The 24052-nt window shown below is 38.7% G+C and overlaps 1 protein-coding gene across 4 annotated transcripts in view; it reads right to left on the minus strand.

Annotated features, from left to right (window-relative positions):
* Positions 1–24052, minus strand: part of TBC1D16 (TBC1 domain family member 16) — a 78236-nt gene that overhangs the window by 33532 nt on the left and 20652 nt on the right. For 2 of the 4 annotated variants that reach the window (XM_070937682.1, XM_070937681.1), the window contains exon 3: positions 19258–19882. The exons of 1 other annotated variant lie outside the window; for it this stretch is intronic. In XM_070937682.1, coding sequence (XP_070793783.1) covers positions 19258–19882 — 625 coding nt within the window. Of the gene's footprint in view, positions 1–19257; positions 19883–22207; positions 22292–24052 lie in introns of those variants that run through there. One more of the 4 variants, XM_070937683.1, reaches the window with a different exon arrangement.

Below are 24052 nucleotides of genomic sequence, written 5' to 3' on the forward strand. Positions count from 1 at the left end.
ACTAAGTCATGTCTGATTCTTCATGACTCCATTGGCCATAGCACACCAGGCTCCCCTGTCCTCCATTATCTTCTGGAGTTTGCCTAATCATCTCATCCTCTGATATTGCCTTCTTCTTTTGCCTTCAATCATTCCCAACAACAGTGCTTTTTCCAGTGAGTCCTCTCTTCTCATTAGGTGGCCAAAGTATTTCAGCTTCAGTATCTGCCCTTCCAAAGAATTCACTAGCAGAGGCAAGGGTAAAGAAGAACAAGAAATGCCATTGTAAGGACACAAGGATACAAAGAAAATTCCAAGATTATGAGGGAATCATATCATTCAAAGAGAGCAGACTGATTGAATGAATTTGAGAAGCCATGCAGCTGAGACAAGGAAGAGGTGCTTCCATCCCCATTAGAGGCTTAAACCTATAATGGAGATAATTTCTTCATCCCACAGATTCCTGCCAATAGCCCAGATGATAGTTTGACCAAATTTGAATTGTTATTCCAATTTACACATGGCAGCTTTAGAGCAATTTTATTTTTCCCATTGTAACACAGTTCTTTCAATACTACCGGTAGGCTGGTCTAAAGCTGTTGCCATTCCAGGCCTGGAGCTGGTTTTCTTGATGTGTACATAATCCAGACTTCTCTTTATACTTCTCTTTTCCTTCCACCCTTAAGGTGGAATCCTCTGCTGATTTATCCAGGCTTCTTACTGATTTCTTCTGTTAATTGCAGCTCAGCAGGGAAAGGAATAAAAAATACCTTCAGTTTCCCTGTTATTCAACCAAGGTCAAATATCCTGTCGGAAAGAAGTAGGAGCAAAGGAAAGGCAGAGATGAAACTTAATAGGTAAATAAATAAAATTCCTGTCTTCTAACCGCTTCCAAACCCCGCTGATAGGCACTGATTCTTAAAGGCTCAAGATGCTGTTAAATATAATAGTAATTTGTTTTTCTTTTTCTCTTGATCCCCTCAAAAGCCAAGCCTCTAAAAGGTTGTGCATCTATCAGGACAACTCTATGAAAAATCAGGCTGATATCCTAGAGCTAGTAGCACCAATCACTGCCCCACAAGCCATCAAACAAGCCACCATGCAGCCTCATTCTTTCTGTGGATGCAACGATGGTCCTTCATAAACTCTGTCAGATATCAAGAATGAGGGGCACATGGTTACATTACATCAAACAGCACATTTTCTTGCTCCCCCCCCAGTCTTCTCTTTAAAGTGCACTTAGTTACTCATGTGGTTATTTAATCTTCGGTGAGCTTCCTGGGTTGATCAGTAAAATACACAGGTAACTGTTTCCTAAGTGATTTCTTACCACAGCATTTGTAGGTAACCACTAACTAAGCCAGCTGTCTTCATTAATCACCCTCATTGGACCTGCACAGGCCTGCACAGCAGAGACTGGGGCCATTCAAGAGGCTTCCTGAAATTTTGGATAAGATGCAGAGAGAGGATATGGGATCTCCATCAGCAGCAAAATTAGCAGACCGCTCAAGTTCTTCACTGCTGTTCCAGAGAAAATCACTCATAACAGCTCTCTCTATTACTGTGGCTTATACTTTCTGTTTTTTTTTTTAAATGTTAGGCTTAGCAAAGGAGTAGGGCCTATTTTGAGAAAGACACCCAGAGCTAGAAGTTCAAAGGGACAAAGGGAAAAAATCCCAGATGGCAGACCAGAATCTGGAAGAATCTGCCTAATTGCTTACATATAGCATTGTGAATTAAATTAAAGGGTGTGTGATTGGATTCCAGTTATATGTCAAAGCCAACTTGACTTGTGAATTTATCTAGTTGTGTTTCCACTTGGAAACCACTTCTGGATGTTGTACTCAAAAACTGGGGGGGGGGAATGAAAACTTAATTTTACACTTTGATGATTAGCATGATTTTGATGTTTTAGAAATAGTTTGAAACATTTAGAAATGTAAATCAAAAGATTGAGGCTATAATATTTTTTTGTATTCCACAGCCCTGAAAATTGTCGGAAGTCACTTCTTCTTTCTGCTCTTTTCTTTTTTATCTTTCTAATCTTCTTAATGTTTGTTTGTATTTGTATTTTATCCTAGGGCAATAACTTGGAGTTAGACCAGAATGACCTTATTTAATTCCATCGTTGCAAAATCTCTATGCAGAAATGACTTAAATATTCCTTAAACTATATAACCTCATTTAACAGAAACTAAATCAAAACTAATATAGACAAAGAAAGAATTGGCTGTTCTGAAAGAGAAAATAATGAGAGTCTGAACTGCCAAATAGGGAGGAAAGATAGCTAATATATTTAGATGTTGTTACAAAGCCAAATGTAATAAACTGAATAACTGAATGACAAAAAAAGAACAGTTGCCCTGGCACCATCGAATACTTCTATTAAATAATTAATAGCCTACACCATTCTCTTTTTCTTCAGGCATAGATCCATAACTTTCTTACAAGATTTTACATTAGAGCCCATGGCAGACTATGAGACAAATTGGCAATACTGACAGGAACAAACACAGAGAAAGGATCTTTAATCACCCTGTCCCTCATCCCACAAATGCTGAATTAGTTTTCTTCCAATGATATCAGTAATTAGATGAACTGGATTATTTATCCTCTAAATTCTTGCATGTCAGTTTTCTACACACAGATATTCCTTCCAAGCGAGGCATTCTAGGTCCTCTTACAAACATTGCCCTATCTCTCACTCAACTATATCAAGAATTGTCAACCTGTAGGCCACATACAACCCACAAACCCTCAGGATCACATTCTTTAGATTTGGCAGCAAATGGGAGGGGCATGTAGTTTCCACCAATTTTCTTCAGGAAACCAAGGAAATTAAACTTTCACATATGCAAAATTCATCTAGAACACTTTTTTTTTTTGAGAAATCATCCCCACTCAGTTGTATGACATCATGCTATCAACACTCCTCTGCCCAATTCTAAAAAGGTCAGCACCCTGCCAGGCTAAAATAGTGTAGCTCAAGAATAATGGGGTCCCATACAATCTGCCATGCACTCCCAACAGGATCCCATATGCTCTCACAGAAATTATAAATGCTTCCTACTTACTTTAAAATAAAACAATTACCTCAACCCTAAGGGCTAGAAACTTGTGTCTTTTAGATGTACAAACAGTGAAAGCAGCAAAGGAATCTGATGCAGCCGTCCAATTTTGTGCTGTGCAAATTGATGACATGCAAATTTCTAGACCCCCTGCAATGAGTCTCCATTAAAATGCACATACATCATGCTTTGAAAGCTTTCATGTTTAGACCATCTATTATCCAAGCTTCTATGGTATCCTATGGGAGAAAAGGAAATCAGGGGATTCTGCATTGTCCTCTGTTTGAAGGCACAGACACACTCCGGCTCTCTCAATCATCCTTTCTCCTAGGACAGGAGGTCAGAGGCCATGTCCCGAGAGAAGAATATGTTAGCCAACCACAGCACTGCAAGAAGGCTCTTGGATCAGCAAATTTGTTTAAGCATCAGAAGCCAGTTTTATCTTATAGTCTTCCTGCAGAAAATAGGAGGTACAGATATTGAGACTGGCTACTTATGAGGAGAGACACGATAATGTGCACAGAGAGGGCAAGAATGGTCATCAGCAACTGGACCTTCCAAACTGGAAAAAGCATCATGGATACCATTAGATGACATCAAGACTGAGGTCTGAAGCATTATCTATCATCCATCTATCTATCTATCTATCTATCTATCTATCTATCTATCTACCTACCTACCTACCTACCTACCTACCTACCTACCTACCTATCCCAGCTTCTAGATTCTTCTGAAGCAAAGCAGAAGGTTGGGACAATCCCCAGATATTTGTCATTTTAATGTAGATACCAGCTTCTTTCACCAGTTGTGCTAAGAAAAGTGTGCCATCTACTGGACTGACGAACAAGTTACCTCTTTCAAGAGCCCGGCAAAACAATTTAACACATGATGTGTGAGAAGGTAGGAAACGAGGTCACCCTTTTAATAAAGAGGTCAAGGGAAATCATGGAAAACAACTTAAGTTCATCAACATTCTAAAAACGTCATGGAGCAAAATGACAATAATAATATTTTACCTTCTTTATTTGCACTTTGGATATTCCCAGATCTACACAAAGATATCCAGAGGAAATCTTTTTGAGGAAAGGGGATATTCTGAGGTTAAATAAAGCCTGAGAACAGCCTTGTTCAAATAAATTATATACCTCATGCAAATTCACAATGGATCTAAGTCATGAGTATAGAAAAATTCAGGCTAGCAATTTAAGAAAGAACAAAGCAAACTCACAAGGGCCAAAATAACAGATTCAAGAAATTTCCACACTTTTAAAAGAATTTAAGAAAGACAGTTGTATCTACAAGTTGTGTCTACAAGAGGGCCCTGTAAGATCACCATATGGCAAATTATGACTTGCTGTTCTGTCAAGAGTGTGGTCTTATCTGTGAAGTGACTCCAAATGTTTGGGATTAATTGCCATAATCTCCAGCCAGAATGGCAAAAGGAGACACTGGACTGGGAAGTTGTTCTAGAAAAAGGAATGGTTAGGTTTTAAGTACTGCATTGTATTGATAACTGAGTTAATTTATTGTAAAATAATTGTCCATTATTTTATCTTTTTAAAAAATTTGCTAGCCAATGAAGAAGACGGAAAACTCACAGCCCAACAAATGTGGCTAAACTTCAATTTCCATAAACCGCAGCACCCTAGCCAATTCTGAAGATCATGCAGTTCAACATCTGGAGAGGTAAGGGTACTTTATGCCTGCTACAGAACACTGAAAAAATTAGTTGTAAATCCAATTCAAAATTAGTACTGTAACTGAAATGAAGAGAATATATAAATAAACTTGCCTTGATCATATTATTTTTGACCTTTTTATGAAAATTATCTTGCTTCCTCTTGAGATACTGGTAATTAGCCTAGATAAATTTCCCTATCCTATGGTAAAGGAAACCTGCAGTTTGTATTGCTCTGAAGAGTGAAAATGTTAGTCTCTATCTTTCCTTGTCTTCTGAATTTCCTAAGTCAAGATGTAACTTTTTCTTATCTGCCACCTTTATTTGTCCTTTATGTCCCATTTTGGCGCTAAGACACACAGCCACTGATGTAATGATGATACTGAGACAAACAAGAATTTTGAGATCTTAAAAACCTATTTTGTGCGTTCTTTTTACTCTAGAACAAATGTGGTCCAGCCCACAACCAACAGGCCACATGAAGTCCTGGACAGCTAGTAGTGTGGCCCCACAAGATAATAAAAATATTAAACAATAAAGGAAGTTTGTTATTTATATACATTAACTATATTACATATTTTATATGCAGCCCAAAACAATTCCTTTTCATTTAATATGTCCCAAGCAAGCCAAAAGGTTGGACAACCAACAGGGGTTCCCAAACCCTGGTCCGTGGACCAGTACTGGGCTGCATCATGTCAGAAACCGGTCCCCGTAAACAAGTGAAGTCCCATCCGCGAGATGCAGGCAGCACACGAAATCACGCCCCCTTTGGTCTGTGGAAAAACCCGTCTCTACTAAACCGGTCCCTGGTGCCCAAAAGGTTAAAGCAACCACTGCATCAGATTATATTTATAAACTAATAAATTATTGCACAAAACCAAGCTCCAAGCCATTGACCTTGCCCATTCAGAAAGACTCTGGGATCACAAATGGAGTACTACATCTTGTCACCAGCCACAGCTTGCCGATCTGTGCCTTAAGCACAAATTGCATTTGTGCTGCGATATACATTTCAACCCTCAGATGACAAAAGAATATGCAGACAAAGATTTACACAATATTACATTGCAAAAACAGGGCATAGCCAGAAAAAAAGCCAAATTTAAGAACAATTTGAACAAATGCCCTCCTCTTTTGTCATGTTCAAAATGACGATTCAGAAGCAATTTTTGAAGGGACAATTGGAGGGCCACACAAGGCCATTATAGAGAGTTGGAATTCATGTGTCACATGCATATCAGATTAGGACACTGAATCCTGTCATACATATCTATAATTCTGATGGAAGAATGTTGTCACCAGACCCCTCGGGTTATTTCTGCAGAAAGTCCCCCATTATTTGCCCCTCTCCCATATAGCAAAAGTAACAGCAACCGAAGAGAGTTGACATAAGCACTCCTCATTTTAAGATAGATTGAAGTATTCACATATTACCATAATGGATTTATAAAGCAAGGCTAAGCTTAATGTACCCTCTATATAGATGTTCATTCCTTCTTGTCCCTATTTCGTTTCTTTAGTAAGCATATCTATTAAGGAAAGACTATAAATTATACTGGTTTATTCAGGAGAATAGGCAGGGAGTGGGAAAGGCTTACAAACAAGAGGAGGAAGAACAGCCTCCCCTATGGTTTTCTGATCCATATTCAAATTGTATTTTTATTGTGTTTTATTGTAAACTGCCTAGCCAGTTTTGGCTTTTTTGAGCGACCTAAAACAATAAATGAATAAATCTGGAGGGCAAATATCTCTGACTACAGTCAGCTGGGCTAAGGGACCATATGGGAGAAGGCTGAACAAAGTCAAAAGAGCAAAGATAACAGAGACAGATGCAAAAGATGGAACGAAATAGAGCTTGTTGTCTGTCCTATTAAGGTCCAGAAATCCTGGAGGTCACCACGTTGGTGACCTCCCATGGCTTGATTTAAGATCAATTTTAATACTGGTTTGCTATTAATAAAATGAGAAATCAACCGCAATTATCATCTATGCTGCAGTTTATGTTAACAATCCAATGAAAACTGCCACTGCTTCCTTGTTATAGGAACTCAGGTATATATAAAGAGAAGTCACATGAAAAAGAGCCCAGCTAAAATAATCCTCCTGTCATTTAAATGTTTATCCTATCCATCACATTCCTCTGACATTTCCTGGTTTTGATGCCAGTTCCTTGAAGGGCATCAGTGACTGTCTTCTACTCCTTTTTCCCCCTTCCCCTGATAGACAAATATCAGCCCTGGCAAAGCCACAAACAGCTGCTCAACATATAAAAGAGGCAATATTTAAAACATGAATCAAAATGGATAGGCACTTAAAATCAAGGTTACACTTCTCAAAAATTCAAGAGTTCATAGAGTCACCCATATCAGAGGTGGAATAGGGGATAAAGGGCTGGAGATGGATTACACTTGTACAAAGTATAATTAAAAAACATAAAGATTGGAAAAGATTCATTTGCCGATTGAACTACTGATACCAGCACAGAATTCCTTTCAACAACAAAAAAATGCTCCCTTTACTGAATCTATTATTTGTTCTGCAAGTACCGTAACATTATTTATTTATTTTATATCATCATATTTCTGCAAGGAGTTGTTATACAGATTTCTGTCTGAAGGACGCCATCAGAGTGGATTACAAAATCCATATGTCTTTAGTTTATAGGCAAGTTAAGGACACAAAAATTCCACAGATAAGGCTGTAAAACGGGCTGGCTCATCTGCAAGCCAGTTGGAATTCATAAAGCAAAGCAAGGCCTCAGTTTGAAACAAAATTGAATGAAGTAAATACCATATTATTTGCATGTCTGTACCACTTTTTTCTCCAATTGCTCTGCCCATAATTCTGTCTCTTGCTTATTCTGCAGGGAGCCAAGCCACACCAACCTCTCAAGTGGATTGGCACAACAACATGATGCAAGGCCACAAGTCGTCTTGCTGCAAAGGAAGCAGCCAGTGGGAACCCCTCAGACGCTTGCCTACTCCCTTTCCAGTACACGCCCTGAACAAGAAAGCAATTTAATAATGAGAAAGGCAGCACAAAAAAAAAAAAAAAAAAAAAAAAAGCAAGGATCATGCAAGGATTTCATCAAGCCAAACTCAAGAGGGGCTGCCTCTGCAGGATAGCATTTTCTAGGCCTACGTCAATTCCTGCTCTCTGAATTGATGCCAATGGTTCTGCTAGAAACTACCAATGTAACACTACTGCAAGACTGCCATTGGTTGATCAGTCCAATCAACTGAATACCTGTGACTCTAAATACAATAACTCATTAGCAGGCTTTTTTAAAAGCAGCCTACCTTTCTTCCAGGTGACATATGCACAGATTGTGGTAGAGTCTAAAATACCACCTGCCACCTTGATTTCCATTCAAAAGTGATTTTGGAGCAAGCTATAGAATTACCTGCTGAAAATAACTCTCTTTTTTTTTTTTGCTGAATAGTGCCTCGTTTTTCTCTTAAGTTGCTTGCACGCAGCAGCCCTACTTGCTAAAGAAGCACCTTTAGCTACTTAGCTTGCTATTTGCTTTTGTCCAATTTTGTGTTCCACACACACACACACAAAATTAAAATTAGAGGATGTGCTCACAACCTCACATAAGAAAAATAGACCATATTCATATCCTCTTACTAATCAGGTTTGGTACACAGAATGGGTCTCCACCCACTTTCGTATGAGCCATCTGCATGTGTGGATGGTCCTCAATTTATGACAATTGACCCCAAAATATCTGTTGCTAAGTGAGACATTTGTTAAATGAATTTTCTCCATTTTATGACTTTTCTTGCCACAGCTGAATCACTGCGGATGTTAAAATTGGTAACACTGTTGCTAAGTGAGTCTGGCTTCCCCTTTGACTTTGACTGGCAGAAAATTGCAAAATGGGATTACATGACCCCAGGACACTGTAACCGTCATAAATATGAGTCAGTTGCCAAGGATCTGAAATTCACGTGACTATGGGGATCCTGAAATTATCATAAGTATGAAAAATGATCATAAGTCACTCTTTTCGGTGCCATTGTAACTTGGAACAATCATTAAATGAACTGTTGTAAGTCGAGGACTACCTGTGCAAGTAAAAAGGACATGGTGATCAGGAGCCAGGGGTGAACTCCAGCAGGTTCTGACAGGTTTTGGAGAACCGGTAGCGGAAATTTTGAGTAGTTTGGAGAACCGGCAAATACAATCTCTGGCTGGCCTCAGTGGGGTGGGAATGGAGATTTTGCAGTATCCTTCCCCTGCCATGCCCACCAAGCCACGCCCACCAAGCCACACCACGCCCACCAAGCCACGCTCACAGAACCGGTAGTAAAAAAAATTGGATTTCACCACTGTCAGGAGCTGCTATTTCCCCTCAGAATTCCCATGGTTATTTTGATTGGTTTTAGACTGTCCTAAATCTGGATTCTTTGGGAGGCTTACAGGTAACTTCAGCATAATAAACCATGAAAGAATGTTTAAAAAATGCTTGACAAAATGAATTTCAGAAAAACAAAGCACAGCTAGCATGAAAAGTTTTCAGCTGGAATGGACCGCCTCATGGACTCAGCATTGAGTAGGCAGGAATAGCAGCTGACGGTCCTTCAGGTAGTTTGACTCCAAGTTGTGGATGGCTTTAAAGTAGAAACAGGCAGCATTTTTAAAACTTTAAACCATTTTCTGGGAGGGGAGACTTCTAAGGAAAGGCCTCTGACAAATACAGAAGGAACAATATTGAAGTCAGTGAAATTTTTATCTGGTTTTTTTAAGCCTGCTTTCCTCCCATTGATATGTTAAAACCTATGGAAGCCTAATATACTATATATATGTATGTATGTATGTATGTATGTATGTATGTATGTATGTATGTATATATATATATATATATATATGTTGACAGCTTGCTGCCCAGTTTTATCAGTTTACGTTTGAGGGCTTCAGGCATCAGGAATCAATACGGTGTTGGGGGACCCACTCCCAATTTAAAAGGTTAAATGCAATACTTTACACTGAACTTGGACACATGTGAAGTAGATTGCCAAGGACAAGCATAATTGTACAGATCACTTCCAATTAAGTTTGGTTCCCCATTTTAAAGACTTAAAGTTTCCGACTACTTAATTAATTGGGCTTACATGTCAGTTCAATCCTTAGATTCTGTGCAACTAAACACTCTATAAAATAATTAGATTAAAAAATTACCAAAGAGAAACACTATAGCTCACTACTGTCCATCTAGTGTATTCCAACCTTAACATGGGGGCAGTTTCCACTAATGTCTCATGTTCCATTCACAAAAGCCCTGAGAACAACTAAGACTTAACCACCTTCAGAAATACCAAAAAAGGCAATTTTGTCTTTGGTGGCAAGCTGTTGCGGGAGGACGGGAGGGGGGTATAAAAAAGAAGACTCACCTCTGGAGCCCCTCCCATCAAAACCCATAACAAGGAGGAAGCACCCATAACATACCCTTTCAGATAGATATTTACCAGAAAGTCAGATTCCATGTGGAACAGACTTTCTTATAGATAGCCATGTCAAGTCATATAGGACTTTACAGGTGAAACTAGTGGTGGACTGCTGCAGATTGCAACAACTGGTTCACCCAGCACCAAAAATGCCAGCGCACGGCTTCAAAAACACGGCGATATCAGACGGGATAGCGCCGGGGCTAGTGGGCAGGCCCAACTGCGGGTCACAACTTCCGGTTTGTCCAAACTGGTCCGAACCACCAGCAGCCCACCTCTGGGTGAAACCTGACCCAAAGTTGCTCCTGGAGGCCAATTTTCAAGAGCAGCTCCAAGTACAGGTAATCCTTGATTTATGACTATAATTGGAACTGGAACTTCTGTTGCTAAGTGATGTAGTTATTGAGTGAGTTACATCCTATTTTATTGCTCTTACCACAGTTATTATTAGGTGAATCACACAGTCATTAAGTGAATCACAGTCATTAAGCAAATCCAGCTTCCCCCATTGACTTTGCTTGTCAGAAGGTCATAAATAGTGATTCACTGGGGCATGGCAATTGTTCTAAATATATGCCAGTTACCAAGAGCCTGAATTTTGATCACATGTCCAAGAGGATGTTGCAACAGTCATAAGGGCGAGGACTGATTGTCACTAACTGTTTTCAATGCTGTCAAAACTTCAAACGGTTGTAAAATGAATGGTCATAAATTAAAGACTACCTGTATAATAAACTACAATAGTCCAAGGTAAAACAGGTGATTGCTAGAACCAGAATATCAATTGCAAGATTATATACGCAACCTGACTCAAAAATTGTATTATAGGCTAAGTTATGACAGTTAGAACTACTGAAAGTATCTGTATTTCAAGAGGTAGCAATGAATCTAAGAGCACCTGCAGTTTATGAACCTAATCCTAATACATATCTCTTATGAGCTAATATTTTCATTTCCCCTGGATTTGCTTCACTTGCCCATCTGGGGCATTGCTGAGAAGTACAAGCAAAACATTATGAGCAAAAAGCCTACTGTCCTGTTTCACAAGCAAGTTCCTCAGATGTGTAGAACCGGATCCTTTCAAGAGAGCCATAGGGCTGCCTTGTGGGACATCAGCATAACTAAATGCTACCCTTCTAAGCACAGGGCCAATTAAGTCTGTCTTTCCCAATTCTGAGATTGTGGCTCAAGAACATAGAGGAGAGCAGTCTCAAATTAGAAATCCAAATTTTGGGGGGAGGGGGGCTTAGCACCCCAAGAGACGCACTGCACACCAGAACAACTAGACACAAGGACAGTTTTTTCCTGAATGCCATCACTCTGCTTAACAACTAATTCCTACAACACTGTCAAATAATTTACTAAAACTGTATTATTATTATTCTCTTCCTTCCTAGTATCTATCTCTTCCCACTTATTACTATAACCATTTGCTTGTATCTTTCAATTTATATTGTTTTTACTTGTTTCCTAGTACGATTTGATAGCTTATTAGTAACCTTGACTATCACTAAGTGTTGTATCTTTTTATTCTTGATGAATGTATTTTATTCTCCTTATGTACACTGGGAGCATATACACCAATGACAAATTCCTTGTGTGTCCAATCAGACTTGGCCAATAAAGAATTCTATTCTATTCTATTCTATTCTATTCTATTCTATTCTATTCTATTCTATTCTATTCTATTCTATTCTATTCTATTCTATTCTATCCTATCCTATCCTATCCTATCCTATCCTATCCTATCCTATCCTATCCTATTCTTGAAAAGAGGCAAGATGTTTCTTCCTTATGCTAGATTTTCATAAACAATCGAATGACTGTACTAGAAAACAATGGGGTCAATGTAATATTTCAATACTCTATGAATCGACTTAAATGGAAATACATACAGTAGCAGCACTTTCTCCATGCACTTGGTTGTCTGTTATTACTATTAGCTTTGGAACAATTTATCATAAGACATAATTTGGTACAGGTCTTAAGTTCTGTAACCCAGAAGTTCTGGTTAAAGACTTTTCTAAATTAATTGTGGCTCACGTGAAGAAAAAAAAAGGATAGGAAAAAACATCTTGATTAATAAAATTAAAAGATTACAATCAGAATGAGATGATTACTTTATTGTTTACATCTGTGCAATTACGGTGAGAGCAAAGAGATGTTGACCATTTTATTCAAAAAATCCCTTTGAAATCTTACTGTAACGTGGTCAACCACAAGAGGGCTTGTTTTGCTGAAAAACAAAAGGAGTAAAGGAGAACAAGCTAAAATCTGGCTTCCCCATTGACTTTGCTTGTTAGAAGCAAAGGTGATTGCATAATCTTGGGACACAGAAACGGTCATAAATATGAACCAATTGCCAAGCATATGAATTTTGATCATATGATCATGAGGATGCTGCAAAGGTCGTAACTTGGAAAAATGGTCATAAGTAGCTTTTTTTTCAGTGCCGTTGTAACTTTGAACAGTGACCGAATGACCTGCTGTAAGTCAAGGACCTCATGTACTTCTGCCAGATTGCTACTTTTTACCTTGAGGGTTTTCCTGACACCCAGAATTTACTAATTTGCGGAGCTTGAGATCATAATAAAAGTTCCCCTGTTGTAGGAATAAGTTATACCTACCAAATAATGCAGGTGCTGAGACGTGTCATTGATTACGCCTAAATTTCTTTCATTTTAAAATCAATAACTTAGCTTTTGTTTTGATATACAGTAGCGGTGTTTATTTTCCCCTCTCTGTAGAAGTTTGCTTTGATTGTAATTTGTCCAGTTTCATGGGTTATTTATTCTTGTGGTGTTTACCCAGCACGGCATTTGCATCATTCAAGATATATGTTGTTCATCTTGTCACTCCCACCATCCCAAACCCAGGTGGTCTCTTTCATGGAGATAGGTTATGTACCTCCCTCATCAGTGTGTGGTTTAACTATTCTAGGCTGAAAGGGGAGAGAGAGTTATTGTTTCCCCCCCACACACACATCTGTGTTCCTCTTTAGCATCCTTAGAGTAGCCAGTGCTCTACAAATAAACCTTCATTCACTTAACAACTGGGTTACTAACTTATCAACTGTAGTGACTCACTTAACAACTGAGGCAAGGAAGGTCATAAAATGAGGCAAAACTCACTTAACACCACAAATTTTGGGCTCAATTGTGGTCATAAGTCGAGGACTACCTGTATGCATATACAGGTTGTCCTTGTCTTACCCCATTTCTTTAGTGACCATTGAAGCTTACAGTGGCCCTGAAGAAAATGACTTACGATTGTTTTCACATTTACGACATTCTTGCAGTTTTGTGTGAAAGGGAACAGCATTTTAGATTTTGCATTTGGATGACCTACTTAACCAGTGCTAATGTGCAAGCCTGGTTTGGAAGCCTGACATCTCTTGGGCAAAGCCAGAGAAGCAGGTGGCAGTCTCAGGGCACCAGTGCAGTGGGTGTGCTTCTTAAACTGCTTGTGATTACATGCCATGGCCAGTGCAATAATTTTTAATCTAACCTTGAATGTAATCATTGAATACATGTAGTGCATTTAATAGGTGTAGTTCATTCATCTTTATAGGGGTATTTTTTAAAAATCCCTTATACCACAAAGAATATTAGTAGGACTTTGGTCTGTTCCAACACAAATCTTTTTAAAGTCTTCACTCAGTTTGAATGCTTAGGAGAAGCACAGGAAAAATCATCCCCTAATTAGAGTAGACTTCATCTACTCATCTACTTCCAAATATATATATTTTTCCTAAAACTCGTCTATTAGAGAGCATGGTAATTTTCATTCTTTTCAAAAGAGCCGAAATAGCCACGGTGGCCATGAGAAAAATACCACATATTATTAAATACATTCCATCTTTCATAGTCTATCTTTCATTGCCTATCAAGGCAATCTATAAAGCACTTTCTTCTATCTCCATGCCCACCCCCAACAATTTAATCCTGGGGGATAAGATGAGCTGAGAGAGTGACTGGCCCATCAGCTAGAGTAGTCACCAAGAGAGTTTCCTGCTTTGAATGTGGATTAGAATATGGGTATCCCTAGTCCCAGTCCAACAATCACCACTACACCAGCAATATTATAATCACCACACCAAATATTGATTATTTGGATTAAATTATGATTTTATTGTACTTGTTTCTTAACTTGTGTTCGCCGCCCTGAGTCCTTTGGGAGAATGACGGCATATAAATACATGTAATAAAAATAAATAAATAAATAAATATCTTTCTTTATTCACCCAACTGAAGTTTAAAAATAGTATAAAGGTAATCCTCGATTTATGACAAGTAACCCCAAAATTTCTGTTGTTAAGTGAAACATTTGTTAAGTGAGTTTTGCCCCATTTTATGACCTTTTTTGCCACAGTTGTTAAGTGAATCACTGCAGTTAGTAACCTGGTTCTTAAGTGAATCTGGCTTCCGCACTGACCTTGCTTGTGAGAAAAGCTGATCACATGACCTTGGGACACAGCAATGGTCATAAATGTGAACCAGCTGCCAAGCATCTGAATTTTGATGACAGGATCATGGGAATGCTGCAAAAGTCATAATTGTGAAAAATGGTCATAAGTCACATTTTTCAGTGCCGTTGTAACTTTGAATGGTCACTAAACAAACTAAATCAAGGATTACCTGCATAAGTTTTTAAGGCAATCAGTTGTGGGAACTTCATCACTGGAAGCTTTCAAGAAGAGACTGGACTGTCTTCTGTCAAAAATGGTGTAGGGTCTCCTGCTTGGGCGGGGAGGTTGGACTAGATGACCTACAAGGTCCCTTCCAACTCTGTTATTCTGTTCTGTTCTAAGAGTACTTATGTGGTAAAAAAAGTAATAACTTGGAGAAAATGGATGATAGGATGGAAGAAGATAGCATCCAAGTCACTCCTAGTCTAGGTTATAGTCTTGGATTGTGGGAATCCTCTATATGGACTGTTAATCAGCTACATTCTTGGCTTAACATGGATTTTCATTCTTTTCAAATAAGCAGGTTTTGCATTCTGCCTTGGCCTTTCCAAGGCTATTATCATATAAACCAAGGCAGTCTGGTGAATAAATATCAAGAAGATCTTAGAGCAACTGCTTGGGGGGGGGGGGAACTATAACCTGCATCAAAAACCCCATTTCCAATTAGCCATTTTGCAATATAACTGGTAGGCCGCATGAGGGCACTCGCCTCTTACACCGAACGTGAATAAACTCACAAGCAGGCAAGTGTATGACCCGGCACTAAATTGAAGCATTGCGACTTCAGTCACATTCTACAAATAAAATATACATCTTCACCCTAGAACAGCAGATGCTCAGTTCACCCCAGGCAAATTGTATTAGGAGAAGATCACAGCATTGAAACAATAATATGCCAAGCCACGGCATTGTAGCTCTGGAGGAAAGCAGAGAGAAATCAGCGAAGTCATTTTTATAAACCTGGCTGTCTAGACTACATAGTTGGGTAGTATTTATATAACCAAAATAGTTCAGAAGAGTGTGTAAATAACAGCGATCTTCTTGATTAGATGAGAAGTTACAAAATGCAACACAAAGGGAAGAAACAAGAAGGCCCTCAGAATAGATGAAATGCTCCGTGAGGCAAAGTCATACAACTCTTTTTAAAGTTACGCAGGTAACAGCATAATGAACATAAATCATAAAAACATATGCAGGGCAATGAACTATAATAATTATATTTTTTCATAAAAGTAAAAGTTATGTTGTACCATAGAACAGAAATTTCTCCAACATGGAATAATAGTTGCTTATAATCACAAAGGAATCGAGACAGCCATATAGAAATTATTTTTCATGTGAGGCTAATAATAATAATGGCAGGACCATAAAATATAGAAAGTAATAGAAAACAAAGAAGCTAAAATGCTCTGGGACTTTTGAATTCAACAGACAAGCATCTGTCCCATACACGCCAGACTTAATAACTGTTGATAACAAAAACAAAAAAAGTCTGGATGGTGGACATAGCAATACCTGAAGACAGCAGAATAAAAAGAGAAAACACCGGGGGGGGGGGGGTGTCACAAAATAAAAGACCTGCAAATAGAAGTAGAACAACTGTGGCAAAAGAAAGCAAAGATAGTGCCAATAGGTGCTTTGGGTGCAATCCCTAAACAACTGGAGCATCACTTGAATATTATCACCATTGACAAAATCACCATTAGTCAATTGCAAAAGGCAGCTTACATTCTGCAACCATACTCTTAACACCATCGAACAGCGACATTTGCTTATCCCAGGTCCTTGGGAAGAACTCAGTCGGTGGATGAAAATAAAGATCACTTTCTGATTGATAAAATTGTTTTGGAGAATTGCAAAAGGCAAAAAAACCAATTTGCACATGGTCTGGTTTGCTTATAAAAAGGCATTTGATTCTTTACCAGATAGCTGGACCATCAAATATCTGGAAACAATTAGTATCAGTAAAAACATTAGAATGTTTATAGAAAAAAATAATGAAACAGTGAAAGATGAATTGTGGGGGGGAATGAAAAATGTCGGCATCTTAACATTAGGAGAGGCATCTTCCAGGGTTACTCATTATCACCCTTATTATTTGTCGTTACTATGTTCCTGCTTTTAGTGATTTTAAAGAAAACAAATCTTGGCTACCACACAGCAAAAATGAACAGAATCTCACATTGGTTATATATGGATGAACTGAAACTTCATGGAAAATCAGAAATCCAATCATTGACAATTACAAGGATTTTTAGCACAGGTATAGCAGTGGAATTTGGCCGAGAGAAATGTGCTACACTAGCAATAAATTGGATAAAATCGTGAACAATAATAGAATTGAAATGCCAAATGGCCAAATCATTAGGATGAAGCCTACAGGTATTTAAGCATTTTACAGTTGGATAATATCAAGCATAGACAAGTTAAAAATGTGATTAGTAAGAAATGCATCCACATAAGGAACTTCTCCACAAGGGACCTTCTATGGCTGGGTACAGAAACAAAGCTCTAATCTTAAGGATCCAAGTTTCATTTCTGCAGCCCACTTTAGGATTTCCCCTCAGCTCCATGCACAGAAGAGAACTCCTGCAGTGGACTAGTGAAGTGAAGCTTGGGATTCTGGAGATTTGAGATTTCATTTCTGCAGCTGTCAGAGGAGTTTTTCTCCCCTTGATGTGGGGGAAGAGAACTACCCTGGCAGGCTGCAGGAACAGAGCTGGGATCTTCAGGATTTGAAGCTTCATTTCACTAGTCCATTGCAGGAGTTCCCTTCTGTGCATGGAGCTGAGGGGAAATCCTAAGGTGGGCTGCATTAATGATGAATTAAACCAGGGTGAAAATATATTAAGAGAGTGGGAAGATATGTTTGAAAGGAAGATAGGGACTTGGGTAGAAATTTTAGAAATTAGGCAGTGGAAGAGGGTAGAGGTGGGAGGAATGCCTAGATTGAACATCCAGAAGCAGACATAGACAGAGACAAAGATTTAAGAGAGGAATTTGGGAGGCAAGAAAAAAAAAAGCTTAGCAATTAAAGTATTAAAGCAGGCAAGAGATGACGGATAGATTTCGTATTAAATTATTCAATTTAATACAATCAAGGCCAGAATTGAAAAATCATCAAATGATTCAAAATGCAGATTGCGGAAACAGACAAAAGAAACAGTAGATCATATGCTTAGCTCATGCAAGAAGATCACATAAACTATGTATGTATAAACAATGACATAAAAGTCACCAAAATAGTTCCCCGGGCCATCTGTAAAATTATCATGTGCCAATAATGAAAAATTGGTGGGAACATAGAATTGAAAAAATAGCTGAAAATAAATAGGTTAAATTTCCAAATATAAGGTCTTGGTTCATAACACACCAGATTTGACTGTGATTGAAAAGAAGGAAGTATGGATAATTGATGTGGCAAAACCAGAACATAGAACAGAAGATAAAGATTTGGAGAAGATCAGAAAATATCAAGACCTGAAAATTGAAATGAAAGATTATGGCAAAAACCAGCCTGATGGTCCCAATTGTTATCAGCACACAATAAGATCTTGGACAGCACTTAAATGAAATTGATGTGAGTAGATGAAAATTCTACCTGTCAATTACAAAAGACCACACTGCAAAGATCCACATATATACTACACCAATATATTACAATATCCTAGATTCTTGGGAATGACTTGATGCATATGAAGGCCAAAAAAACTGGCTCAAGGTTGACTCAGCCTTCCATCCTTCCGAGGTGGGTAAAATGAGGACCCAGATTGTTGGGGGCAATATGCTATTTAGTATACTGTCTTTGGTGTAAGCTGCCCAGAGTCCTCGGAGAGTGGGCAGCATAGAAATATGACTAATAAAATAAAATAAATAAAATAAAATGAGCTAAAGGGCAACTGCAAATTCATTTTTCTATGTACACAATAATGACTTATTAAATTTGTATGCCACTGAACACTCAACAGTTCTGGGTGACTCACAACAATCATAGAAATTCCAATAAAATCAACAAAACATAAAAGATAAAGATAAAAGATGGCAAACATGATGAGGCAAGATGGTCTCATTTTCCTTGCAAAAGGTTTGGGTGAAGAATGAGGTCTTCATAGCTCTTCTAAATAAACTTTTTTTTTTAATCAATTAGGTATATTTGCTATGAAAATGTATGAAATACATATTTAAATAATTGTTGTGTGGTAAGCAGAACACCTTCAGACAATGTCTGGAATTGTATTTTCTTTGAAATGGACATCTCAAAACAAGTAAGTTGACAGCACCCCTGGCAGTATTTGATCTTCTGTCTACTGCATTAAAGGAATCACTAAGTTGAATGACAAGTTGATTCAGTCCTTTGATTTCTCTGTAGAATTCTTAAGACAGATTTCCATGGTAATCTTATAATCTTTTCATGAAGTAAACCTCAATGAGCTCAACAGAATTTACATCTGGGTAAGCATGTGTACTTGCTCTAATGAAAGCCACTATACCTCTCTGCATATAACTCAGAACAAATGATTCTAGAATCGGGTGACCTATATTTGTGGGCCTTACCCATTTTGTTTTGAACTGAACTCTGTTTGAGTAGCACAGGAAGGAACGTCAACTCACCGGTTTTCATTAACCAGGAACATAGAGCTAACATTTTCCACAAGTGCTTCGCTTATGGGTGAGAGGCAGAACGGAGAAGAAAAGGCATCTGAATCCGAGTCAAACGTGCTATCTTTGCTAACATCATCGGCAGACAACTCCAAAGAGCCTTCATCTTCTCCTGTCTCCAAATGGCCCTCCAGCCCTTCCTCTACGGACTCCTCTAATCGGTTCTGTTCATCCTGAGAACTGATTGTCGATAAAATTCCTGAGTCACTGTGAGCAGGCTGAGCGGAGCTGTGGATGTTGCATGTGGCCGAGCAGCTGTGGGACAATTTGTCCCCCTCTTCTGAAGGCGGGCTGACATGAGCCACATCCCTCATCAGCTGTGACACAGTCAAAATGTCCTCCTCATCCTTTGGGGTCTCAGCTTGCTTCTGCTCAACAGAAGAAGCCTGCATAGGGATGCCAAAACCCTGAGTGTGTCGGTTGCGCTTGCGGGGAGCCTTGCGGACAGGGGAGCTCTCGGGGGTGATGTAACGGAGAGCTTCTTCATCCTGCCTCTGAATACGGGAGTTGGGGACCCAGGCCAGGATAAGTGTGGTTCCAAGCAGCTCATCCTTCTCCATGTACAAGCACAAGTAGCCTGCAAAAGAAGACAAGGACTTAGACTTACAGTCAACCCTCAGCTTTCCAGACTTCAGATGATGTGGAAACACAGCTATTCCTTTAATTACTAGCAAGTGACTGACCTCTTCTCAATGCTACAAGTTTTCCCTCCTCATATAAGAGTACCCCTGAAGACGTCCTACATCAATATTTTCACTGACAGATTCCTTAATGATGTGTTTCCGATTATCCAAATAAACACACAGAACAAGCCAGTAACAATAACAGAGTTGGAAGGGACCTTGGAGGGCATCTAGTCCAACCCCCTGCTCACGCAGGAGACCTATAGTAGGGATTTGAATCGCCGAACTGCCGACCTTTCTGATTGACAAGCTCAGCGTCTTAGCCACTGAGCCACCTAGGCTCTGAGCCACCTAGGCAGTTGGAGTACGGGATGAGATTACATATTAGTCTTGATTCTTTCTACTGTTGTTTCTGCTGTTACTCTAAATTATTGTACGCATCATTTCATGATTCTTAATGCTTTTTTTTATGCTGTTGGCTACTTTGAGCAACTCCTTTCTGATCAAGTGCAACCTAGGTATTTAGGATGCAAATACCATGTATTAATTCACAATGTGTGTCATGTGTGTGTATCACAAGAACTTTTATTGATTTTTTTTTTCCTCTTCCGTTAGTTAGCTGCAAATTAGCCCTGTCAAAAACAAGCGACATGTTTCTTCTATAAGAGGAAAAATCACAGTAATCTTTGTTAAAATCAGTGAAATAGCTAATATTGTTGCGAATAAGGATGACACTGCGTGCTTTCCCAAGCTGTTCTAATTGGTACAATGGCTGCAATGGAGCTCTTTCATAGCTGTTCCACTTCTAAAGACTCACCTCTTTTTTATACAGAGGGTGACCTCTTGCTCCATAGAGGTACAGAAATCTTTTCCTTGAAATCCCCTGTACACAGAGTATCTGGCCAATATAAAACAATTTCCTGCTTCTAATTTTTCTTACTAAAATATACATAATATCTTTAAACTTTCTTTCTGATAAATACAGGTAGTCCTTGACTTACGGCCATTTGTTTTGTGACTGTTCAAAGTTACAAAAGCACTGAAAAAAGTGAACTATGACCATATTTCATACTTATGACCTCTGCAGCATCCCCATGGTCATATGATCAAAATTTAGATATTTGGCAATTGGCTCATATTTATACAATGTCCCATGATTATATGATTATCTTTTGGGACTTTCTGACACTCAAAATCAATGGGGAAGCCAGATTCACTTAACAACCATGTTACTAACTTAACAACTGCAGTGATTCACTTACCAACTGTGGCAAGAAAAGTTGTAAAATGGGGCAAAATTCACTTAACAAATGTCTTGCTTAGCAATAGAAATTCCAGACTCAATTGTGGTTATAAATCTAGGACTACCTGTAATGTTCTTTTTGGGTTTTTTTTTAAAGTAAGAATTAAAATAAATCTATTAAGCTCTATACACCCAGTGGTGGGTTGTTACTGGTTCGCTCCGGATCGGGTGAACTGGTAGCGGTGGCAGCGGGAGGCTCCACCCACCAGCTCAGACACTTCTGTGCATTGCATGCTCACGTGAGCGCACAAGCAAACCAGTAGCAAACTAAATTGAAACCCACTACTACATACACCCTAATGTTTTTCTTAAAATTCAGTCTATCCCAACAGTATAGGCACTTAACCACAATGACTTCAAAGTCATTGCACCTACTATCTGGAATGAGCTCCCCCCGGAGATACGTAGGATCCCGGACCTGCGCACTTTCCGCCGCGCTCTAAAGACCTTTCTATTTCAGCAAGCAGGCCTGGCCTGACCTTTTCCCCTTTTAATTTTAATTTTTAAATTTTTAAATTTAAATTGAAATTTTAAATTTGTTTTAAATTTTTGGGATGTTTTAAATTGTCTTGGACTCAAATATTTAATTTGGTTTTAATTCTGCTCTTAACTTTTGTATCTATGTGTTTTATTTTGTGCCTGTTCACCGCCCTGAGTCCTTCGCGAGTAGGGCGGTATACAAATTTGATCAAATAAAATAAATTAAAATAAATAAAGTGAAATGTGCACTCTGATGTTATGATCCAACCTCTGCCCCTTCATATTTATATCATCATTTCACAAGATATAAACATCTATAGAGTAGAGAGACCTGCTACCAAGGCAACGGTTAGATAAGCAGGGCTTGAGCCCAGGCCAAGGAAATAAGCTAAGAAAACAAGCCCCTCCTTCATTCATGGAAAGGGAGGGAGGGGAAGCACAACCTGACTTGCAAACTTCTGTTTATTAGAGCTGTTACAATAAAAGTACTCCTGACCTATATAATTATTGGTTTCTTGGTCTGGTCTTCCTTCTTGGGCTGTCAAAGGCAGTCTGAATTGCAATGCAAGTTTCATCACTTGCTCACTTTGTAGTTGCCTATGCCAAAGAAGGCCAAAATTTTGGGTTCTGTGGATGAGGTTGTCTTGTCCTGCAATACTCGGAAATTGATTAATAATAATAATAATAATAAAGAATGGCCTCTGTACACAAAAAGCTGGTTGCATTTGCTCTGAAGCAAAGCCAAGTGCTAGAAAGGTAATCAGAATCTAAACAAAATAAATACAGATAGTCCTCAAATTACAATGGCAATTGGGACCATTGCCACCGTTACCGTTGCTAAGTGATACGCTCATAAAATGCAACATCAAGTGACCGTATCACTTAGCAAAGAGAATCCAGGCAGTCCAAGTTGTCCCAAGAGATATAGGTCATTAAGCAGGAAATGGAGGGTGTCCCCAGTCAGGGCTGCCATGGGACGGGAGGCTATCATGGGAGAGGGAGGCCCTGACAGGTCTGGAACAGATCATGTGCAGGTTGTGGGATGATGCAGTGCACCATGAACTCAGGAAGGCAGGGAAAGAAGGCACTGGGTGCATACATGCATGTATGTGGACACAGGGAGTCCTGGAGAAAAAGAAAGTGGGGTACATACATGTGTTCAAGTGCAGGGAGAACAAGAAAAAAGGTCACAATGTGTGTCTGTGCAAGCACAGGGAAGCTGAGAAAAGAGAGTGTGAAGTGCATGTGTGTGGATACAGGGAAGCTGGGGAAAGACAGCAGGGGTTCATGTGTGCAAGAGCAGCAGGGAGACCAAGAAAAAAGGATATGGAGTGTGTACGTGCATGTTCAGGGCAACGGGGCTGGGGGAAGACTTATCCAACTGATTTGCAACCATACAAAATTTTGGTTGTATGAAGCTGTCAGAAATTGTCAGTAAGGTGATCATGTGACTGCAGGATGCTGCAACTGGCTGTAAGTGTGAGCTGGTACCTGAATTTGTTCACATGACTGCAAAGAGCATTGCAGCAGCCGGAACTTTGTTGAGATGGGTGGCTATAGAAATCAGTCTGTCAATCAATCAATCAATCAACCAATCAATCATATAAATAAATAAATACTCTGAGGACCGATTAAGTCCCTTTAGTCAGTCCCATCTTAACTTCTAACAGTCGCTAAACTCAACTAACTTGTGAACTACTTGTATGTCATATTCAAAGGAATATATGAAAAATATGAATTCATTTCAAATTCTACCTACTTTCTACACAAAACTATGCACAAGTAATTGGGGAACCAATATAAAACATTAACTTACATTTTACTAATACAAGAATTTTGATAAATGAAATGAGAACTTATAGTAGATACTTCTACTGCTGCTGATCTGTATCATAGCCAGTGCTACTAACTACATGTACTAAGAATAATCATCACGCTTTGAATTTATATGCCTGCTATAAAAGGCAGCCACTAACATGGAAACAAATGGGGTGAATACTAAATGCCACAAATGCACTGGGTTAGAATGCAAGAGACTGTGAGTTCAAGTCCCACATTAATTTTTTATTTATTTAATTAAAAACATTTAATTAATTTTAAATTATGTTTTTAATTATAAAAAGTAATATGTTTTCCCCCTTCAAGTTGCCTAATACGGCAAGTGAACAGTGGAATGGGTTTTATACAGGTATAAATTTTATTGTACACCATCCAGAGTCCCTCTGTAAAGGACATGGTCGGTTCTTAGATATGACATATAAATGAATAAAAATAAATTAAAATTTCATTTGTATTTTTCTGATATTTGCAAAATCACATAAAGATACTTGCTGGCTGAAAA

This window comes from Pituophis catenifer, unplaced genomic scaffold (assembly GCF_029215685.1).
Source record: "Pituophis catenifer annectens isolate HBS135680 unplaced genomic scaffold, rPitCat1.0.hap2 SCAF_2, whole genome shotgun sequence".
Classification (NCBI taxonomy): domain Eukaryota; kingdom Metazoa; phylum Chordata; class Lepidosauria; order Squamata; family Colubridae; genus Pituophis; species Pituophis catenifer.